General features: G+C 44.9%; 1 protein-coding gene across 1 annotated transcript in view; it reads right to left on the minus strand.

Annotated features, from left to right (window-relative positions):
- Positions 1-523: 523 nt before the first annotated feature.
- Positions 524-19,196, minus strand: part of caln1 (calneuron 1) — a 35,346-nt gene continuing 16,673 nt past the window's right edge. The window contains exons 4-5 of the mRNA XM_056611692.1: positions 5,023-5,176; positions 524-651 (exon numbers count right to left, since the gene is read on the minus strand). Of these exons, the coding sequence (XP_056467667.1) occupies positions 524-651; positions 5,023-5,176 (282 nt within the window). The remainder of the gene's footprint in view (positions 652-5,022; positions 5,177-19,196) is intronic.

The following is a 19,196-nucleotide window of genomic DNA, read 5'->3' on the forward strand; positions in this document are numbered from 1 at the left end:
GGGGGGGGGGCTGGAGGTGTTGGGGTGGTCCCTGTTGGTGCAGCGAGGGGGTGGACCCTGTTGGTATAGCGAGGGGGTGGTCCCTGTTGGTGTAGCGAGTGGGTGGTCCCTGTTTGGGAGGGGGGGGGGGGGGGGGGGGGGGGGGGGGGGGGTAGTGGGGGAGGGGCAACAGCAGATCTCCTGCACTGACAGCTTCTTATTGCATCTTGGGGGGAGGGGGGGGGGGGTGTCACAGACGATAACACAGAGTTTTGAACGTGGAAAGTCAGCCCTTGATTGTCCCTGTCAGGTTAAAGGGGTAGAGAGGTCAAGACCCCTCATGCTGGCTCCGCGGGTAAGGTGGACAAGGGGGGGGTGGGGGAGGGAGGGCTGGGGCAGGATATATTTCTATGCGTGTATAAAGTAGTACATCTGTTGAGTGGGCCGTTCTCGTGGTTTTGGTCGGGACAGTGGACGAGATAACGCCCGCTGACATGCACATGCACAAGTCGCTCTGGTGTGTCCCGCTCACAGTGGTCACGGGCTACTCCATGCCGTTCCTCAGCATCTGATTGGCCGCGATGAGCATGACGCTGATGATGAAGGCCATGGCGAAGGCGCAGATGAGGCTCTTCCTCACGCACGTCTGCCGGTTCTTCTTGGCGGGGTGCACTGAAGGACACGAGAGGAGAAAGAAGTACAGAGTGTCATCATGTCATCATTTGACTAGCTTTATGTAGCTCTAGGTAGCACTATGTAACTCTAGTTAGTATTATGTAGCTCTGGCTGGTGCTAAATAGCTCTTGCTAGCGCGACATAGCTTCGGCTAGCCCTACATAACCCAAGCTCTTGCTAGCTCTCCCTAGGGGTCATCCCTATGTTCCCCAGGTCCTATGTTCCCCGGGTGCAAAGGGTTAGGGTCAGGTTTAGGGTTAAGGTTAGGGTTAGGGTCAGGTTTAGGGTTAAGGTTAGGGTTAGGGTCAGGTTTAGGGTTAGGGTTAGGGTAAGGTCGAGGGTTAACCCTAAACCTAACCCTAACCATAACCAATCGGAGGAGAGACATTCTAACCAATCACAGGCGAATCAGAGGCGAAAAAAGGCGGTACTTGCCCCTACCATCCTACGAAAAAAAGATTTGCTCACAGGGTCCTATGGTCCCCGGTCACATACAAAGCGGGGAACATAGGACCTGGGGAACATAGGACCCGTGGAACATAGGACCCGGGGAACATAGATACGCTCCCCTCTCCCTATCTCTGGTAACTTACGTTAGCTCTGATTAGTGCCACTTAGCTCTGACTAGCTCGATTTATCTCTGGTTAACTCTCCCTATCTCGGAATAGGCTCTCCCTAGCTCTAAATAGCTCTGGCTAGTAATATGAAGCTCTGACGCGCTCTCTTAGAGCTATATTTAGCCTTCTTCATTCAGGAAGAACCTTGAAGCGATAAAGCTACTTCCTACCATGAGCTTCGAGGACTACGCATCCATTAAGTAGGACACACAGACAGTCTCTCTGGGCCAGGGAAGCATGTCTTCCGTTGGCAGGCTGAAGGTGTTGACAGCTATTTCTGTCCTTAACTTATTACGGGCAAATGATACAAAGGCAGACAGATACTAGGCGGCCAGGACGCGAGCCAACTACAAGTGCAATGTAACTGTCTAGGGATATTTCTGTTGCATTCCACATCTAAATATAAGCACATTTCTGTTAAAAGTTTAGGCATATTTTTAACATCAAGTTCGATCATTGGGCTCAAACTGTGTAGAATTCCTAGCATTCATAGCAGCGTTTTGATTATTATTTTATTCAATAAAAGTTTTGTTAGATTACAGGTTAGGGTAGTAGTGTTTAGAAGTACTCTTCTTTTTTTAAGTTGCTGTAAAGTGAATATTGTACATTTAATTGTCAATATATAAAAAAGGGTCAAAGAATAAATACGTTCCAATATCTTTTTGATTAATACAGTATCACGCCTCCTTGAGAATTCATATTACGATATAATTTTTTTCAGTAATTGAAATAAAATCGAAAAAGTGGCAGATCTGAACAGAGCTGAACGTGCAATAAAAATAACCTCAAAATACAGACTACCTAACATACCCACTAGGTGGCACTGCAACCACCAACATGTGTCTTGGAAATTTGTGCAAATGGTAACCCAAAAAAATATGTTTATCTTTAGATATGGTGAAGGATGCATTCAGAGTGAACACAGAGAGAAGGAGAGTTTTTTGTTTAAATAGTTAATTATGTAGTTGTATTAAAATCTTCTATATCTAAAATCTATATGGACATTATGTAATGAGCAAGGTGTCTTAAATACAATTTGTCTGACATTCATTTTTTCTTTCTATCTCTTCTTTCTTTTTTCTTTCTTTAATCTTTGATACTTCCCCTCTTTCTTTCTTTCTTCAGCTTCATTGCTACTGTAGGCAAGTGTATTTATAGCACACTTAAAGCCCATCGTGCTTTACATAGTTTGTTATAAAGACATTTGTAAGACATTTAAAGGACAATCCTTAAAATACTTCATATGCATTCAGCCCCATCCCGAGGCCGTATCTCCGAGCAGTCATATGGTCATATTTGAATATGTATATATGGACATTAGGTCCTCAACACATACCCAGCACAGCCGAAAACAAACCTAGGACTTCAAAGTTATCAGATTAATGAAGTAATAAATCTAATAACGGTCCGGACGTAATGTGTGCCACTCCATCTCCCCAATGCAGACCTTTTCCTACAAATATGGAGATACACACAGACACACACACGCCAACACACACCCACCCACACACGCGCACGTACGCATGCCCGCAGGCCCGCCAACACACACACACACACGCCCACCCACTCACACACACAATCTGCTCATACAACCCGAGATACATCAAAGTCCACTTTCACACACACACACACACACTCCAGATTGCTGCAGCTCATCAGCAAGCTCTCTCTCCCTCTCCCCCCTCTCTCTCTCTCTCTCCCCCTCTCTCCCTCTCTCTCTCTCTCTCTCTCTCTCTCTCTCTCTCTCTCTCTCTCTCTCTCTCTCCCTCCCTCTCCCTCTCTCCCCCTCTCTCTCTCTCTCTCTCTCTCTCTCTCTCTCTCTCTCTCTCTCTCTCTCTCCCTCCCTCCCTCCCTCCCTCTCTCTCCGTCTTCCCCTCTCTGCCTCTCTCTCTAGGAACAACATGTCCCCCTGCTAGAAGTTGAAATGTGGAAGGTAGAATTGTTTCCGTCGCCAATCAACGAGCAGGAGGAACACTGCATGCAATCCCCCCCCGTCCCACCCACCTGTGTGTGTGTGTGTGTGCGTGTGTGTGTGTGTGTGTGTGTGTGTGTGTGTGTGTGTGTGTGTGTGTGTGTGTGTGTGTGTGTGTGTGTGTCTGTGTGTGTGTGTGTGTGTGTGTGTTGTGTGTGTCTGTGTGTGTGTGTGTGTGTGTGTGTGTGTGTGTGTGTGTGTGTGTGTGTGTGTCTGTCTGTGTGTGTGTGTGTGTGTGTGTGTGTGTTGTCCCCAGTAAAGATCTAAGAGGCAGGTGTCTCACGTAGCACCTTCATGCCTAAGGCGCCGGCAAAAAAGAAAACTGCGGGATCAATACTCCCTAGAAGGAGCCGTTTGACACCAGACACTAGGGTCTGCACTGCCAGAGTCCTTTTGATTAGCTGCGTCTCCCTCCCCCAGCCTCCACCAGAGACCCAGCCTCACCTGTCCGTCTCGCCGGCGAGCTAATTCATCCATCACTCCCCGTATACCCACTCAGCTGCGCTAACACGACAGGGAACACCTCTTCATCTCTTCAGCAGAAGAATGGGAGCACTCTGGGAAACAGCCTGATTGAGTAGAAGGGAGACATCCTCCTGGCCTCAGTGGTATACGTCTCGACGCTGCACCGAGCCTTCAGATCTGCCACAGGGCAGCACGCTAGAGTAAGCCCTCTGGAATGTAAAGAGAGGGAGCTATTGCGTGAATAAAGGGTCTTTTTGGTGACCACTTCCTCAGGGTCACCTAGAATGTCTATCTGAAAACACACGCAGATTGGGTTCTGTTGATGACCAGCGCAGATGTAAAACACAGGAGGGATGTTTAGTTTTGCTTTGTTTTATAGCTACTCTGGAGAACACAGTCAAAATAATTATTGTGAATCAATGCTCTGTTGTTCCCGATGGCAGTGCAGCTACAGTTGAAATGATTTGAGCATTTCCAGAAAAAAACATATTAATTTCGGCATGTTGCAACAAAATGAACTAGATAACCACTATCAGCCATTCATAATATGAAGTACATATTTGGCAGGCCCATGCTTTCCTGAAATATTGAGACAGTGGTAGCGGCTGACTCATCCAAACTACTAAGCAAAACCACTAATTACAAAATCACTTACACCAAAACGAAATACGAAAACCATAAGAAATATTTGCTAAATGTCGTTAAATGCTTTTAACTCAACAGAAGCAATTTAACGTGAAGGCTGTACAATGAATCGATGGTGATGGGGTCCACAAATGTAGGAGCACCTATACACACACTTTCACTCCCACAAACTCCCTTAACCAATAAATGAGCAGTAATGCCACAGGATCATGACGGGCACACTGAGAGATCCTACCAGACAGGTGGGTTCAGCGCTCTCTCTCTCTCTCTCTCTCTCTCTCTCTCTCTCTCTCCTCTCTCTCTCTCTCTCTCTCTCTCTCTCTCTCTCTCTCTCTCTCTCTCTCTCTCTCTCTCTCTCTCTCTCTCCCCCCTCAGGCAAAAAATAAGCTTTCATATATATATACATGCATACAAACTGTTTTATAACCCATAAAACAGTTTAGAACCCAACACACACACACACACACACACACACACACACACACACACACACACACACACACACACACACACACACACACACACACACACACACACACACACACACACACACACACACACAGGCACGCACACACACACACACACACACACACACACACACACACACACACACACACACACACACACACACACACACACACACACACACACACACGCACACATACTGACCTCCCTCGAACTCCACGCAGTTGCCGCCGTTTTCCTTGAGGCTCTCCTCCTCGTTGATAATGATGTTCTCGATGTCCTTCATGGTCAGGTGGTCCCGGAAGGCGTGGAAGAGGATGTGCTTGAGCTCCTCCAGCGTGATCCTCTGCATGTCAAACTGCACACAGCGCGGGGAGCAGAGACACAGGGACGTCATGAAGGAACTCAGATCCACACCGGCACTATGCTCCCAGTGGGGGATCGCTTCTGTCGCAACTCCTGCGCTCAAGGTAGAATGACGATAGAAGTCCTTATGTTAAACTAAAAGAAGAAGTGTGCGTGTAAAAATATCAAACACAGCAAGTACGGCAAGTTGATACAAAAAAAGAACAAATATTCATAGGCCTACTATTAATGTAGGGTGGTTCATGGTATGTGTTGCACACGAAATATTAAAGACGTTGTTGCATTTTGCATATTTCCTGCCTGAATACAAAGTGTCTCCAGACAGATAAAAACCCAATCCAATTACGTATTCCTCAGAGAGATGACACACACTCTTCCATGCATAAGTTGATATTTTTAAACAGACGGTGAACAAAGATCGTTAACCATGTCACACTGTATGGTTTTGTAAGACAAGCATAAACACGTTTTACATTCAATTCTGTGCAGCCCAATAAAACAAGAGCGGCGTCTTCAAAACACCTAAACAATTTAAATCTTTGATGTACACAGCAACATATTCGACATGATATAATCTGGCTTGTGCAAAATACTGTCCCTGCTCAAACATTAACATAATGAAAGTACCCAGAGTTATGGTCTGAATGCTCATGAGCCCGACATATCGTGAAGCCTTTCTACGATCAACTCTGCTGCCAAGACACATAGAAGAAGAACACTGAGCATTCGTAGAGAAACGCACACTGAACGTCTCACAGAGTGAAGATAGTGGCAAAGAGCTCACCATCAAAATAGACAAGCAGAGAGGGTTCCTTTTAAAAGCAATGTCATGGACAGTAGATACAGAAACAGCACTACAGGAAATGAAGTACAGTGAAAAACCAACCAAGAGTCAAATCCATCACAGAAGACTCTTCAGAGTTCCCGTTGAAACCTACATTCGACAGCCAGGTCCTGATTGGTTTGCTGTTTCTAAGTACAAACAAGCTGTGTGGACACATAAGGCCACGAGGCTGCTTAACACAACTCCACTGGAAAGGAGTCAATAAAAATGTTTTCAGTTTCAGTGATGCAACTCTGCAAGCTTCAGCCTACACAGTGATACAGTAAAGCTGTAACCATTAGTGATACAGTAAGGCTTAACCTGTAGTGATAAAGTACAGCCTGAACCTCCAGTGATACAGTAAAGCTTAACCATTAGTGATACAGTAAGGCTTAACCTGTAGTGATATAGTAAGGCTTAACCTGTAGCGATACAGTCAAGCTTGACTTGTAGTGCTAATAGCACAGCCTTAACCACAATGATACAGTACAACGTTAATGTACACAGTGATACAGCAGCCCCATTTGCCCCTAGGAGCGCGGATGGAAACTGAAGCCAAGTGATTACAAGCACTTGTTATATAACCGTCAGTGACGGGATGGCAGACAGGTGAGGAGACATTTGTCAGCGTGTGAATAGCTGACGACAAACGCATCCTGTTGCTGCCATGTTCCACACTGCAGCACACACGCACGCACGCACGCACACACACACACACACACACAGCATATATAATGTCACACCTAAACACACACAGAGAAACACACACAAGCAGCAAAAATAACGACACACACAAAACACACACACACACACACACACACACACACACACACACACACACACACACACACACACACACACACACACACACACACACACACACACACACACACACACACACACACACACACACACACACACACACACACACACAAAAGCAGCAATATAAGAACGGTGTGATGGTGCGCCTTCTGTTGTCACGTTTGTAAAACTAACGCACACCTTTGCCTATTAGCTCGAACAACAGCGCCAACGACCTGAAGCAGATGTTGTGCTTAAGGGTGTGACCGCCCCCCCCCCCCCCCCCCCTGGGGCCTCGCTGCGCCGCCGCCGGCCGACAGACACTACAGAGACGAGCCCCACCTGGGGACCAGCGTTTGGCACCTGTCTCCGCAGCTTACTGCCGACCTCAGCACCTCTGCCCGTTTGTCCCCCCGCCGGCGACACACCGACCGCCTCATTAGGAACACCTCGACCCCCACCTCGACCCCCACCTCGGTGTCCAACACGATGGCGCCGCGCCTCTCATGATGACCTCACACTCTCCAGCTCCGCCAAAACGCAGAAATATATATAAATATACTTATATATATACAGATGCCGCAATAACTGCTTCGACGCGTTGCTACGAAACATCGACGTCGCCACCATATTGGAGAGGCAAAGGCAAAGTAAACAGGGGCGCTGCATTCTTTTATTTGTCTTTGCCCTTTCCAATACGGTCGCTGACGTTGTCGTAAAGTCCAAAGACCAACACGCCGCACATGAATATTTATATATGTATGCCAGCAACCTCTGGCTTGTCCTCCAATGATGACAATCGCACACTCCATCTCCACGACCAACAGGCCGCCACCTCTTCCTCCAATGATGACATCAGGCAAAGTAGGAGGGGCAGGAGGAATGAGGGGGCGTGTGGATAACCTATATTTATATTCTCCTCTCTTGGTCTCTTTGACAATCACCTCATTGCATTCTGAAGTCTTACAGGAGGAAGGGGTGTCACCTTTATGAGGCTGTCTTTTCCCGTTCAACAAATCAAACTCAGCCTAACCCTTTTTCGGGGAAAGGACAGAATGGATGGTGCAGTGGTTAGGATGTTACAGTCTACCTGTAGGCTTCCTTGAGGAAGAGGTCCTAACTCTCTGCTATAAGTTTTGACGTAAGGTTAATGTCTTGAGCCTGTTCAGTGTTGACTCATAACCCAGAGACTTTTACTTTCCTTCCCTGCAACACAAAATCAGAACAAAACGGTGTGTGTGTGTGTGTGTGTGTGTGTGTTCACACCACCAGGCGGGTCTATCCAATTATGACCTTGGCGTCCAATAGCATCTTATGATTATCTTTCCTGGAATACGGCTCCCTATTTTTGACTCCTTTGTAAGGCCCTGTCTAAGGGCCTGAACGACAGTTCTGAACGACAGGGTGGGGTGGCAGTGCTGAATCCCCATGGACGAGATGTCCCCCTCCATCCGGATTTCCTGCCATCTAGCCGGCAGAGCAGTCCTGCCCAACAGCCACCATCGCCCTCCCGCCACACTTTGATGCAGCGGCACCGTCAGGACGTGAGCTCTCGACTGGAGAAGAAGAAAGAGAAGGAGACTCGCTGGAGCCGATGTGTGGGGGTTTTTGGTTTGCAGTTTGGGGGAGCATTGGGACATTAGGTTTGTACGGGGATCTGCTCTGATCTGCTCTGAGCTGAGCTTCTAACCAACAGGTAGAAGAGGAGTTTATGATTCATACAAAAATTACACTGTCCACTCCAACACTAACATGACATTTACATTTACATGACAGTGCATGACAGTATGGGCCTTGTTGGTTCGGCATTCAGTTCCCCCCCCCTAGCTGGACGGACGCAAGATGGAACAAAGATGATGAGCATTCAGAACCAAGATGGCCAATAGGTGACAAACAGCAACACAAACGGCAACACAAAAGGAAAACAGTGAGGGAAGCTACACCGTACTTGATATGAAAGAGGGTGCAACCGTGTGATCAAGCTCAGGAACGATGTGAATCGATTAGTGTGGTGTGGATTTGCAATCATCGCTGGAGTTCTTAGACGCACCGGCAATTTAATCAATCTTGTCTACGCTTGTAATGCAATGCAGGTCCACGCGGTGTGACACGATAATTAAAGATTTAAAAGGAAATTGGTTTCTTTGCGAGGACTAACACCACCACGAGAGACACACTGTTCAATTTAACTTACATAATGAAGTGGGCGTGCAAGTGTGTGTGTGTGTGTGTTTCCGTGTGTCTGCGTGTGTTTGCATGTGCATGCGTCCCTATCTGTGTGTGTGTTGGATGTAAGTGACCCACTGTTCCCAGGACATTACACCCAATAGGCTACAGATCGCCCCTGGCCTCCTTTGAACCTCCACAGCTATAAGCAGCAGAACCTCTGAACCATTAAATGTCCGTCTGGCCCCACAGGGTACCCAGCAGTGGCTTGCAGCAACAGCGGCCAACGCCACCAGCAAGTGAACCAGAAGACATGATTACACGCGGTGCCTAGCGCGGTTAAGGCTGAAGAATCTGATGAAGGTCATCCTCCAAGAGAGGGATTAACATAGTGATTACCGGGTTCACGTCCCCAATTTGGGGACGTGAACCCGGCCTGTGCAGAAAAAATGCAAAGGAAGCCAATAACAGGTGTTTACCTGACAAAATATATCAAATGATGATCCAGTGGATCTTAACAACATTATCCTCAGGACATTCATTTGCTTAACCAACGTAAGGTTTTTTACATAATATAATTATGTGAATAATCAAACTGATTGGTAGATAAACATCTTAGGATCACTTCATTACAGCAATCTTAATTTACATTTTACACAATTAATACACTGAGCAATTTTTTTTATTGAAAGGTGAGTTTTGAGTAAGAGAATAATCAATTTACATATATTCAATATTGAACAAATTAAAATAAGGTATATGAACAAGATACGAGAAACACTATAATGTTTTATATCATATGGGAAAATTATCATACAAACCATATTGCTGGTTATTTTAATCTCATATCGGGTCCAAGTCTCGACGGTTGTACCCACAAACACCCCGATGCTATGTGTCAAGGCCCCCTGAAATTCACCCTGAAAATTGTAACCGTCTGATCAGTAACCCGCCTTCTCACCAGCCAAACATTGGGGCCAACTTGAGTAATTTATCGCTAGTTGATGTATTACTTCCAACTTTTGCTGCCAAGTCTAGACGTGGCTTTAACATGCTGAGACGCACTGGAATAAAGCCACCTGATGTTCCCGCTGGCTACAGACAAATCTTTCACGTTCTGTCCTCATTTCCTACCTTATTGATTCGGTTTAATGACCTTGATGTCTTAAAATCGATCCAGCACTTCCTCGATTAGACACGAATTTAGGCTTTAATCTGCCCTCCCCCACTGATTATGTATGTGTGTGTTAGTGTGTGTGTGTGTGTGTGTGTGTGTGTGTGTGTGTGTGTGTGTGTGTGTGTGTGTGTGTGTGTGTGTGTGTGTGTGTGTGTGTGGTGTGTGTGTGTGTGTGTGTGTGTGTGTGTGTGTGTGTGTGTGTGTGTGTGTGTGTGTGTGTGCGTGCGTGCGTGCGTGCGTGCGTGCGTGTGTGTGTGTGTGTGTGTGTGATGATAACGCTGTCCTCCTAACTATATGTTTGTATGCAGTGGTCTTACAAGTATTAGTTATATATTAGTATTATTATTTATATTATAAGAACCTCTTATGTCTATACAGACCAGTGACCAACTCGTAAATTTCCACTATGTTTGAACAGTGCAGAGACAACATTAATATGACAAACGCCACAGAAGTTTCCATATTATGTGATTACCCGTTCCTGAATTGCTCCAAAAGCCTGTTGTCATTACATGACCTGGCGGAGAGTAATTGAACACACAGTCTTTCACAGTTCAATAAACACAACACAATTTCTGGGTGCCTGAATGAGCCATTGTTAGCAACAGATCGCCCTCCGATATCAACTCCCAACCTTGCATAATGTTTCCGTCGAAACGCACACTTCAAGTTCCGTCAGAAATGGAAGCTGGGCAACGTTATCGATCTCCATCCTCTGGTTCGCTCAGGAAGGCTGCAGACCCTCACAAGTTATTTATTTGCTCTATTACAGGATGCATTTTCCACGCCACGCACGGCAAGGGGAATAAATTGGATGAGGGGGGACAGGGTGTCGGGGGGGGGGGGGGGTGTAATGAAACAAATAAGCAACAGGGGAAGAAAAAATGTTGGCCGAACAACATGAGAGACACGTAAAAATGACAGTCTGGCCAGCCGGCACAGGTGGAGCCGATTTATAATGCCCGGCGGATATTGTCAACAATATTTGAACTACTCCACCACCAGCACCAACTTTTCCACTAAAGAGGGTACCAAAGGTATTCATTATAACTTGCAACAAAAGAAGAGGAGGGAAATTGGACCGGTGTGGGTACTGGATCCACTGGATACATCGAGTTGTAGATAAGTTTAGGTTTGAGTAGAACATAGGAGTGATGTTGGTGATAAGGCAGATGATGATATCGGAAGAACACATCCTGCTTCTCACACGAGCCAACGAAGAGGAAATCCAAGAATATGTCTCTCTCTCTCTCTCTCTCTTTCTCTCTCTCTCTCTCTCAGTTGCATTCGTTCATTCAATACAAACACGGTCACATGACATCGTCCGAGGTGTTCAATCCAACTGATAGAAACATCATCAGTATTCTGCTCTCACAAGCCCTCAAGACACCCACAAACACGTGTTTGTGTTTGCGTCTGTGTGTGTGTGTGTGTGTGTGTGTGTGTGTGTGTGTGTGTGTGTGTGTGTGTGTATGTTTGTGAGAGAGATAGAGAGAGAGTGTGAGAGAGAGAACGAGGGTTACAGCGTGAGTGAGAGCGTGATCAAGAGAGAGATAGAGTAGGAGAGAGAGAGAGAAAGCATAAGAGAGGAGTAAGAAAGTGACAAAGAAATGGAAAGAGATGGAGAACACTGGGAAAGAAAACAAGGAAATAGAAATGAGAAATGGACAAAGAAAGGCTTGAAGAGATGGAGAGCAGAGACAGGGAGAGATGGAAGGAGCAGCGTGTTGCTGTCTATTCCCAGCCCTGGCAGAGAGAGAGAAAGAGAGAGAAAAGGAGAGGCAGAGGAAGAGGGGCAGAGAGAGAGAGAGAGAGAGAGAGAGAGAGAGAGAGAGAGAGAGAGAGAGAGAGGTAATGGTTAGTTTCTCAAGGTGACTCACATGTAATTAAAACTACATGGAACATCTCGACGCCGTTGAGGGCGCATTTAAAAATAAGTTCAGGTACACACAGACCTACATTAGAGAGAGGGAGAGAGAGGAGAGAGAGAGAGAGAGAGAGAGAGAGAAGAGGAGAGGAGAGAGAGAGAGAGAGAGAGAGAGAGAGAGAGAGAGAGAGAGAGAGAGAGAGACAGACAGACAGACAGACACACAGAGAGAGAGACACTAACAGACATACTAAAATAATCAGAGGTACCAGCGACATGGTTACCGACGTAACAGAGGGAGATGGAGAGAGAGAGGCAGGCTTTCCAGTGGATAGAACGACGGAGACAGACAGACAGACACAGGGATAGAGTTGGCGAGAGATTGACTTGGACAGTACCGAAATCAACCCTATATATATATATATATATATATATATATACAGTATATATAGGGTTGATTTCGGTACTGTCCAAGTCAATCTCTCTGTCTGTCTGTCTCTGTATAAATATATATATATATATATATATATATATATATATATATATATATATATATATAACCGTATATAAACCATAACCAAGGCTAATCTTGCATGAGACGGCAGTCCCAGTGGCAGTTCCAAACAGTTCAATGGCTCCCACGAAGTACAAGCGCCCCAGAGGTTGGCACTGCTGTCAATAAAACGCTGACTGCAAGTCACTAAGTGCCAACAGTACAGCCCTCCGTTAGGTTTGCAATATTCACTAACTAGAGTGTAAATATCTCCCTCCATCTTTAAACACCCAACCCGTCTCTCTTCTCTGAAGATAATCCCCCGCCCAGCCCATGACTGAGTGACCATGACCATCTTTAAATGTCTGCCTGAAAATGAAAAACACATTGGTCCCAGAATAATTAAATGACTGTGAATCCTTTATAGTGATAAGCTAGCTGTAGGCCTATATCAAAGGCATATGGAAATGTATTTGATATTAAATGCATTTCAGCGATTCTACTAAATGTGCTGTGCATAACTCAAAGATGCTGCAAAGCTTAAACAGTGAGAAAACATTTCATATATATTTGAAGTGCTGTAATGCAAATTGTGTTCAGAGCAATTCACTTCCAGAAAATTAGCTTCACTGCCCGGTGATGGGTGATCCATTCAACAGGAAATCAGTCAAACGAGAAATGATTACAGAGAATAGCATTAGCTCCCCAGTCCCCATTCTGACAGGCTAACTGAGTAGCAGTTTAGCTCTCCTTCGGGTACATGATTTATTCATCAGAGGTGAGGTGATTCAAAAACATTATGAATCACAAATCGCACCCAGGAAAAAAGGATAGGAACTTGAAGGTAACTAGATTCGATTTACAATAGGAGGTTTCAGAAGGGCTAACGAATACGGGGAAAAGCGTCAATCCTTTGCAGGCCAAGAAGCCAAGAGGGGATTCAGAAAGAGATATCTGTTTGAGATAGGCCCACCATTACTGTCCCTCTGCACGGTCAGGGCAGTTCTGCACCTTGAACACAGAAGCTCCTTTAAGGAGTCGAATCACTAAGGCCAAACATTTATTAAGGCCAAACATTTAAACCTTAATTGAGGAATTGATTGACTGATTTATTGAATAATGAATTGATTGATTACGTTTTTTTAATCTTTAACCGCCCACCCGCTCCTAAATGTGTGTGTGTGTGTGTGTGTGTGTGTGTGTGTGTGTGTGTGTGTGTGTGTGTGTGTGTGTTTGTGCTCATGAATCTGTAAAGTATAACTGAGTGTGAGAAAGGCGCTATATAAAATAAACATATTATTATTATTATTATTATTATTATTATTAATAAATAATCTCATCGAAGACGATTGGGTAAAAAAGATCTGGGCCCCGTTTCCCGAAAGCGTCGTTAGCCTAAGTGGATCGTGAAGTGCGTCGAAAGGGCATCGTAGAGTTTTCACCGCGTTTCCCGAAAGCATCGTGGGGAACGAACGTCTTGAAAACGCTCGTAGCTAACGAGTACTCCAGGGGTGCTCGTAGGTACTCGTAGGACGCTAAGAGCATCGTCAGCTATAGCCTCAGTGGCGACAACCATCGGACATTCCGTCTATTGGATGCGTTTTATTAAAAAGCATTGCGCCTTTATGTCCTTAGTTTGGTAATTAATAAAGATTATTAATTAATTTATTAATAAAGATGTTAAAATGGCCAAAATAAAACGGGACAGTCCAGAAAATGTTTGCGCAGGCAGGGCACTCAAAATGTGTGAGAGAAAGTGGGGGGATTTGTGCAGACTGACATAGGCTACTCATAAAACATAGCATAAAATAATGTAAAAAAAAATTAATTAAACAAATTAAAAAATAAAAAAAAAAACGAAATAAAATAAATTAAAAAAATAAAACATAAAGAAATAAAAAAAATATAAAAAACAAGCAAAGGAGCAGGCAAAAGGCTGGATATGGTGGGGATTGGTCACGTTGACGGAATGTTTAGTGACATGAGGGAGGGTGGAGGGGTTAAAAAAAGTCTCAATCACTATTCGACGCGCATGAAAACCAGCCGCGTAGTTATGAGGGAGGCCGTCCTCACACCGATCTTCCTCATCGTCATCGTCCTCAACGCCTCCGGTTCAAGCAATGCCACCCCAGCCTTAGCTGCAATGTTGTGCAACATAGCCGTCACACATATCACGGCGCATGACTTGGCCGGCGAAAACTGGAGCCCTCCGCCTGACTTTGTGAAGGCATCTAAGCGCAACTTCCACCTCCCGATCGTGCGCTCAACGATGCACCGGGCCAGACGGTGGGCTTCGTTGTATTCCTCATCATGGACGTCTCCCGGGTTATTCACAGGTGTGAAGAGGAATTATTTCAGGGGGGAAAATGCCGTGAAACGCACAGTGCATTCAGGATTAGGACTGATATATGTCGGTTTAAGCCTAATCAATTGTGTTTTAATGTCTTTAGCATTCATATAATTGCAGTCTATTTTTTTGTAGGCTACACTGCTGTTGTCCTTGATGGGGATATATTTTAACCCTTTTTAACACAATTTTCCTGCGACATTCCTGCGTCTCCCCCTCCTACGGAGCCCATTTCAGCACCGTGTCAGTAGACAGTTACAATCCTACGACGTCGTGAGTGCAGCGAATGCGCGTTCACGTTAAGAGGAGTTTCGGGAAACGCTCCAAAGAAATTGACGATGGATCGCAAGATCCATCGTGAGAATGATCGTACGAGCGTGGATCCATCGTTATCGGGAAACGGGGCCCTGATCAATTGATCGAACAGTAAAAAAGTATTTTACTAAATCACTAATTAGTAATCATTTCTAGCCCATTTTCTCATCATTAGACCAAGACAAACAATCACACTTCTATAAAACGTTATTCTTCACTATTTGATCTGGGATAGCGAGAGCCATCAGAAAATGTCTGTTGTTGAGGAAACTACCCTGGTTCGGTGGTTGTATCCAACACCAACAAACAAACAAACAAACAAACAAACAAACAAACAAACAAACAAACAAACAAACAAACAAACAAACAAACAAACAAACAAACAAACAAACAAACAAACAAACACCTTTATAATCCAGTCTGCTCATAGACTTAGAGACTGAGGGACTGAGAGACTGATACTTTGAGACTGTGAATGTTAAATGTCCTGCTCATGAGCCCACTGTTGAGTTTCAGATGGAACTGTGAAATTGTTATTTCTTCAACCCAACGGTTGCAATGGACTGACTCTGTGGGAGATGAAGTGTGTTCAGTCTCGTTCTGGGTACGTCCATACAACAGGGAACCGAGCACTTTATCTCGATACAGATGTGAACGCTTAGGCTGCGTTCCAACCAGTTAAAAGAACTCCCCCATCCTTGTGGGTTATTGAAATATTTCTTTGCACTAATTACACTGCCTGTAATTCAGCCACAATACTGTGCCTGCTTCAGTCTGTGAGCATGCGAAGGGTGGTGTGTCAACACAGTAGATTTGTTCGTTTGTGGGCACTATTGGAGACAAATACCAAGCCAGGGCAGTTAGTATAAAAATTAGTATAAAAAAAGTGGCAGCTTCTAATCACTCGTTTGGAATAGAATCGACTTAAATTATTCGCAAAATTGGCAAATTTGGACGGCTAGCGCTCCGCGAGAGGGGGTGAGTTCAACAAAAAATGTGGCTAATTTAAATCTCGACACTTCAACCAATCACCCATGGAAACCAGCGAAATCCTTAAAGTTTAAATGATCTAATCTGCTGCTGCACTTGCGAACTTTCAGAAGTGTTAGTCCGTTGTACAAGAAAGTCAATATCCCGCTAACTCCCTCAGCAACCACAGAATGACACTTCATTGACTTCTTATTGATGGACACCAGGGCGATTTGCCTCAAGAGGAAGGGGATTCTTATTTTAACCCTTGTAAAAAAAGATCTTGGGAAAAAAGAGCCTTTGTGATGGAATCGATCCACTGTTTAACCGGACGGCACACAGAGATAAGTGCTTTTTGCCTTTTTCCGGTTTTAAATTTGCAATGCTCTTTACCATGAGATATGTTGGTCCCTCATGCCTCTGTGTTCTCAGTTTTTGTTTGTGCTTTGATGAGCACAACAGGGGAGAGGAGACACTCCCTCTGCATAACTCTCTGCCAGGTTAGTCTTAGCAGAACTATTGTGTTAACAGCAATGCCAACAGAAGGTATTCTATGAACACGATTCACATGGGGGATCATTTATCTTTCCCTTAGCACGGGCAGGAAGACACAGAGGATGCAGCCTGTATCCCAAACACACCGGGTTGTTAATATTCCTGCCCTGCCTCGTCTTTGGAGAGAGGAGCAAACTGGTAACCTCCACATAAACATTGGGGAAATGATGCAGGACACGATGCAGACAGGAGGCCTCAAGTGGAACCGTGGTGCCATGGAGGGGAGAGGCATTACCACGCCGCGCAGGTTCAATCTCTCCCCTCAGCCTCAAATAAATATATGGGAGATTTAAGGTCAAAGAAGTCGAGGCGTTCCTGTTTCATTTTTCTTCAACTAAAACGTTTTCCTGTCTCTTCCCAGGATATTAACTGAGATGAAGGGACATTGGTCATGATTCAGGCAAGGTAGAGTTGACACAACTCCTAAATGTATGCAACAGAAGAGGCCAAAGTACAGAGCCTTGTGGGACGCCACGGGTCACGGAAAACATCTTGAATTGATAGATGAGGTTGGTGAGAAAGAGGTAGGAGTGAGTGGGCTTTTGTCATGCAAGCCATAGAAATGAAGGTAATTTAGAGGGGTACCACAGCCAGCCACTCCTATCTGAATGCAACCCCAGAGGCTGCCAGAGCTAAGTAGCATAACAGTGGTAATACCATGGATGGCTGGACAGGGTGTGGGGAAGGAGGTAGCATGCAGCTCCTCTGGGTCTTCAGTCAGTTGGGCTGCATGGACAGATGGCCGATGACAGCAGTGGTATTCATTGTCATGGATTGACAAATTGACGTATTATGATACAAAGCTGGAAATCTTTTTTAAACTAAGCAGAGGACAGGCTATGGTGAGAATGAGATTAGTTTTTGTAGAGTTGAATTAATAAGCAGATCTTGTAATTAATATGATACAAAGGAATATACTTTTTGTTTGTATACCAATGATAACAATACAAATATTAATAATAATTACGAATATTTAATTATAATTGTAATAATATAATAATAATGGTCAAAAGTGTGGATTTGGATTAATGACTCTAGACCTGAATATGTGATACTAACCCATTAGTATGATTGTGGAAAGGAACAGGAATCTATAATGAACAAAGTTATTTTAAAAGACTAAAAATAAAAAAAACTGGCCTTTAGTGGGGAACATTTCTAAACTCCCTCTTCTGGGAGGGATATAGAAACATAAATACACATGGGGAGTTCAGAGATATGCTTAATAAGGCAGCAGACAAAATCCCTCTTTTGTTTGACTAAGTGATTTTTGTGCTTGACCTCTCATGCACATTAATGTGTTTAACATTTAGGACAATTTGAAGACACAGTTCACTGGAGAAAATACTGCATCATGCAGCTCTCTTTCAGACATAGAGTGGGAGGTCCGGTCACCTTTATAATCAACAGCTGGCTACCAGGATGTCCCCAAAAGTAAAATAAATATTTTCAGGTTTCCTGTATGAGCTCCAACCCTAACCCTAAGCTCTAACCCTAACCCTAACCCTAAAGTCATTGACAATTTGTATTTTTCTTTTTATTCCCAAATTTCCAATATGAGATGAATAGAGCAAAATGTATCATAATCATTGCATTCATTTTTTTTTGCTATAACACCAGGTCGTACTGGGTTCAATCCTCCAAATATGTTCTCCACATTTCAAGTCCATTTGGTTGAAGGTCTCTCAAAGTGTGCTCTGCTGGGTTCCAGTGCCAGTCGGTGGGAGTGAAATGTCAGACGGCCGTGAAACGCAGAGAGAGAGAGCGAGAGAGAGAGGAGAGAGAGGAGAGAGAGAGAGGAGAGAGAGAGAGATAGAGAGGAGAAGAGGAGAGAGAGAGAAGAGAGAGACCAGAGAGAGTAGAGAGACGAGAAGAGAGAGAGAGCAGAGAGAGAGAGAGAGGGAGAGAGAGAGATAGACAGAGAGAGAGACAAGGAATAGAACAGGAAAAAGAAGGAATAAGACAGAGAGAGAGAGAGAGAGAGAGAGAGAGAGAGAGAGAGAGAGAGAGAGAGAGAGAGAGAGAGAGAGATCTCTTCACCCAAGAGGACGGCCAAGTTTCCCCCTGAGGGAGCAAGTGTTAATCTCATCTCCACATCTTTGTAAAACCAGCGTGTAAATGTTCAAGATTTCAATATTAAATAAGGACACGACCACCCAGTACCATCTTAATGTTTAAATAACGAGGGGACGGTTGGGGGAGCATGCTCCTGTGGAGCGTTAGTACCAGAGGGTTAAGGGGAAGAAGTGCAGCTCTTCATGTAGCTGATCCACTGCCCCACTGGCCCCCATCTGCACTACAGATGGGACCAGACGACAGACCAAACTCAGAGGCAGAAGTAAAGCAGAGGGAACCTTTGCCTTTACTCCAGAGTTCACCACGACCACCACCAGCGACACCATCCCCTACACTGAGATCACTTCCACCACCATCACCATCACCTCCACCCCCACCATCACCACTCCGTCTGTACTGGTGGGAAAAGGAATACAACGCAAT

Source organism: Gadus chalcogrammus, chromosome 16 (assembly GCF_026213295.1).
Source record: "Gadus chalcogrammus isolate NIFS_2021 chromosome 16, NIFS_Gcha_1.0, whole genome shotgun sequence".
NCBI lineage: Eukaryota > Metazoa > Chordata > Actinopteri > Gadiformes > Gadidae > Gadus > Gadus chalcogrammus.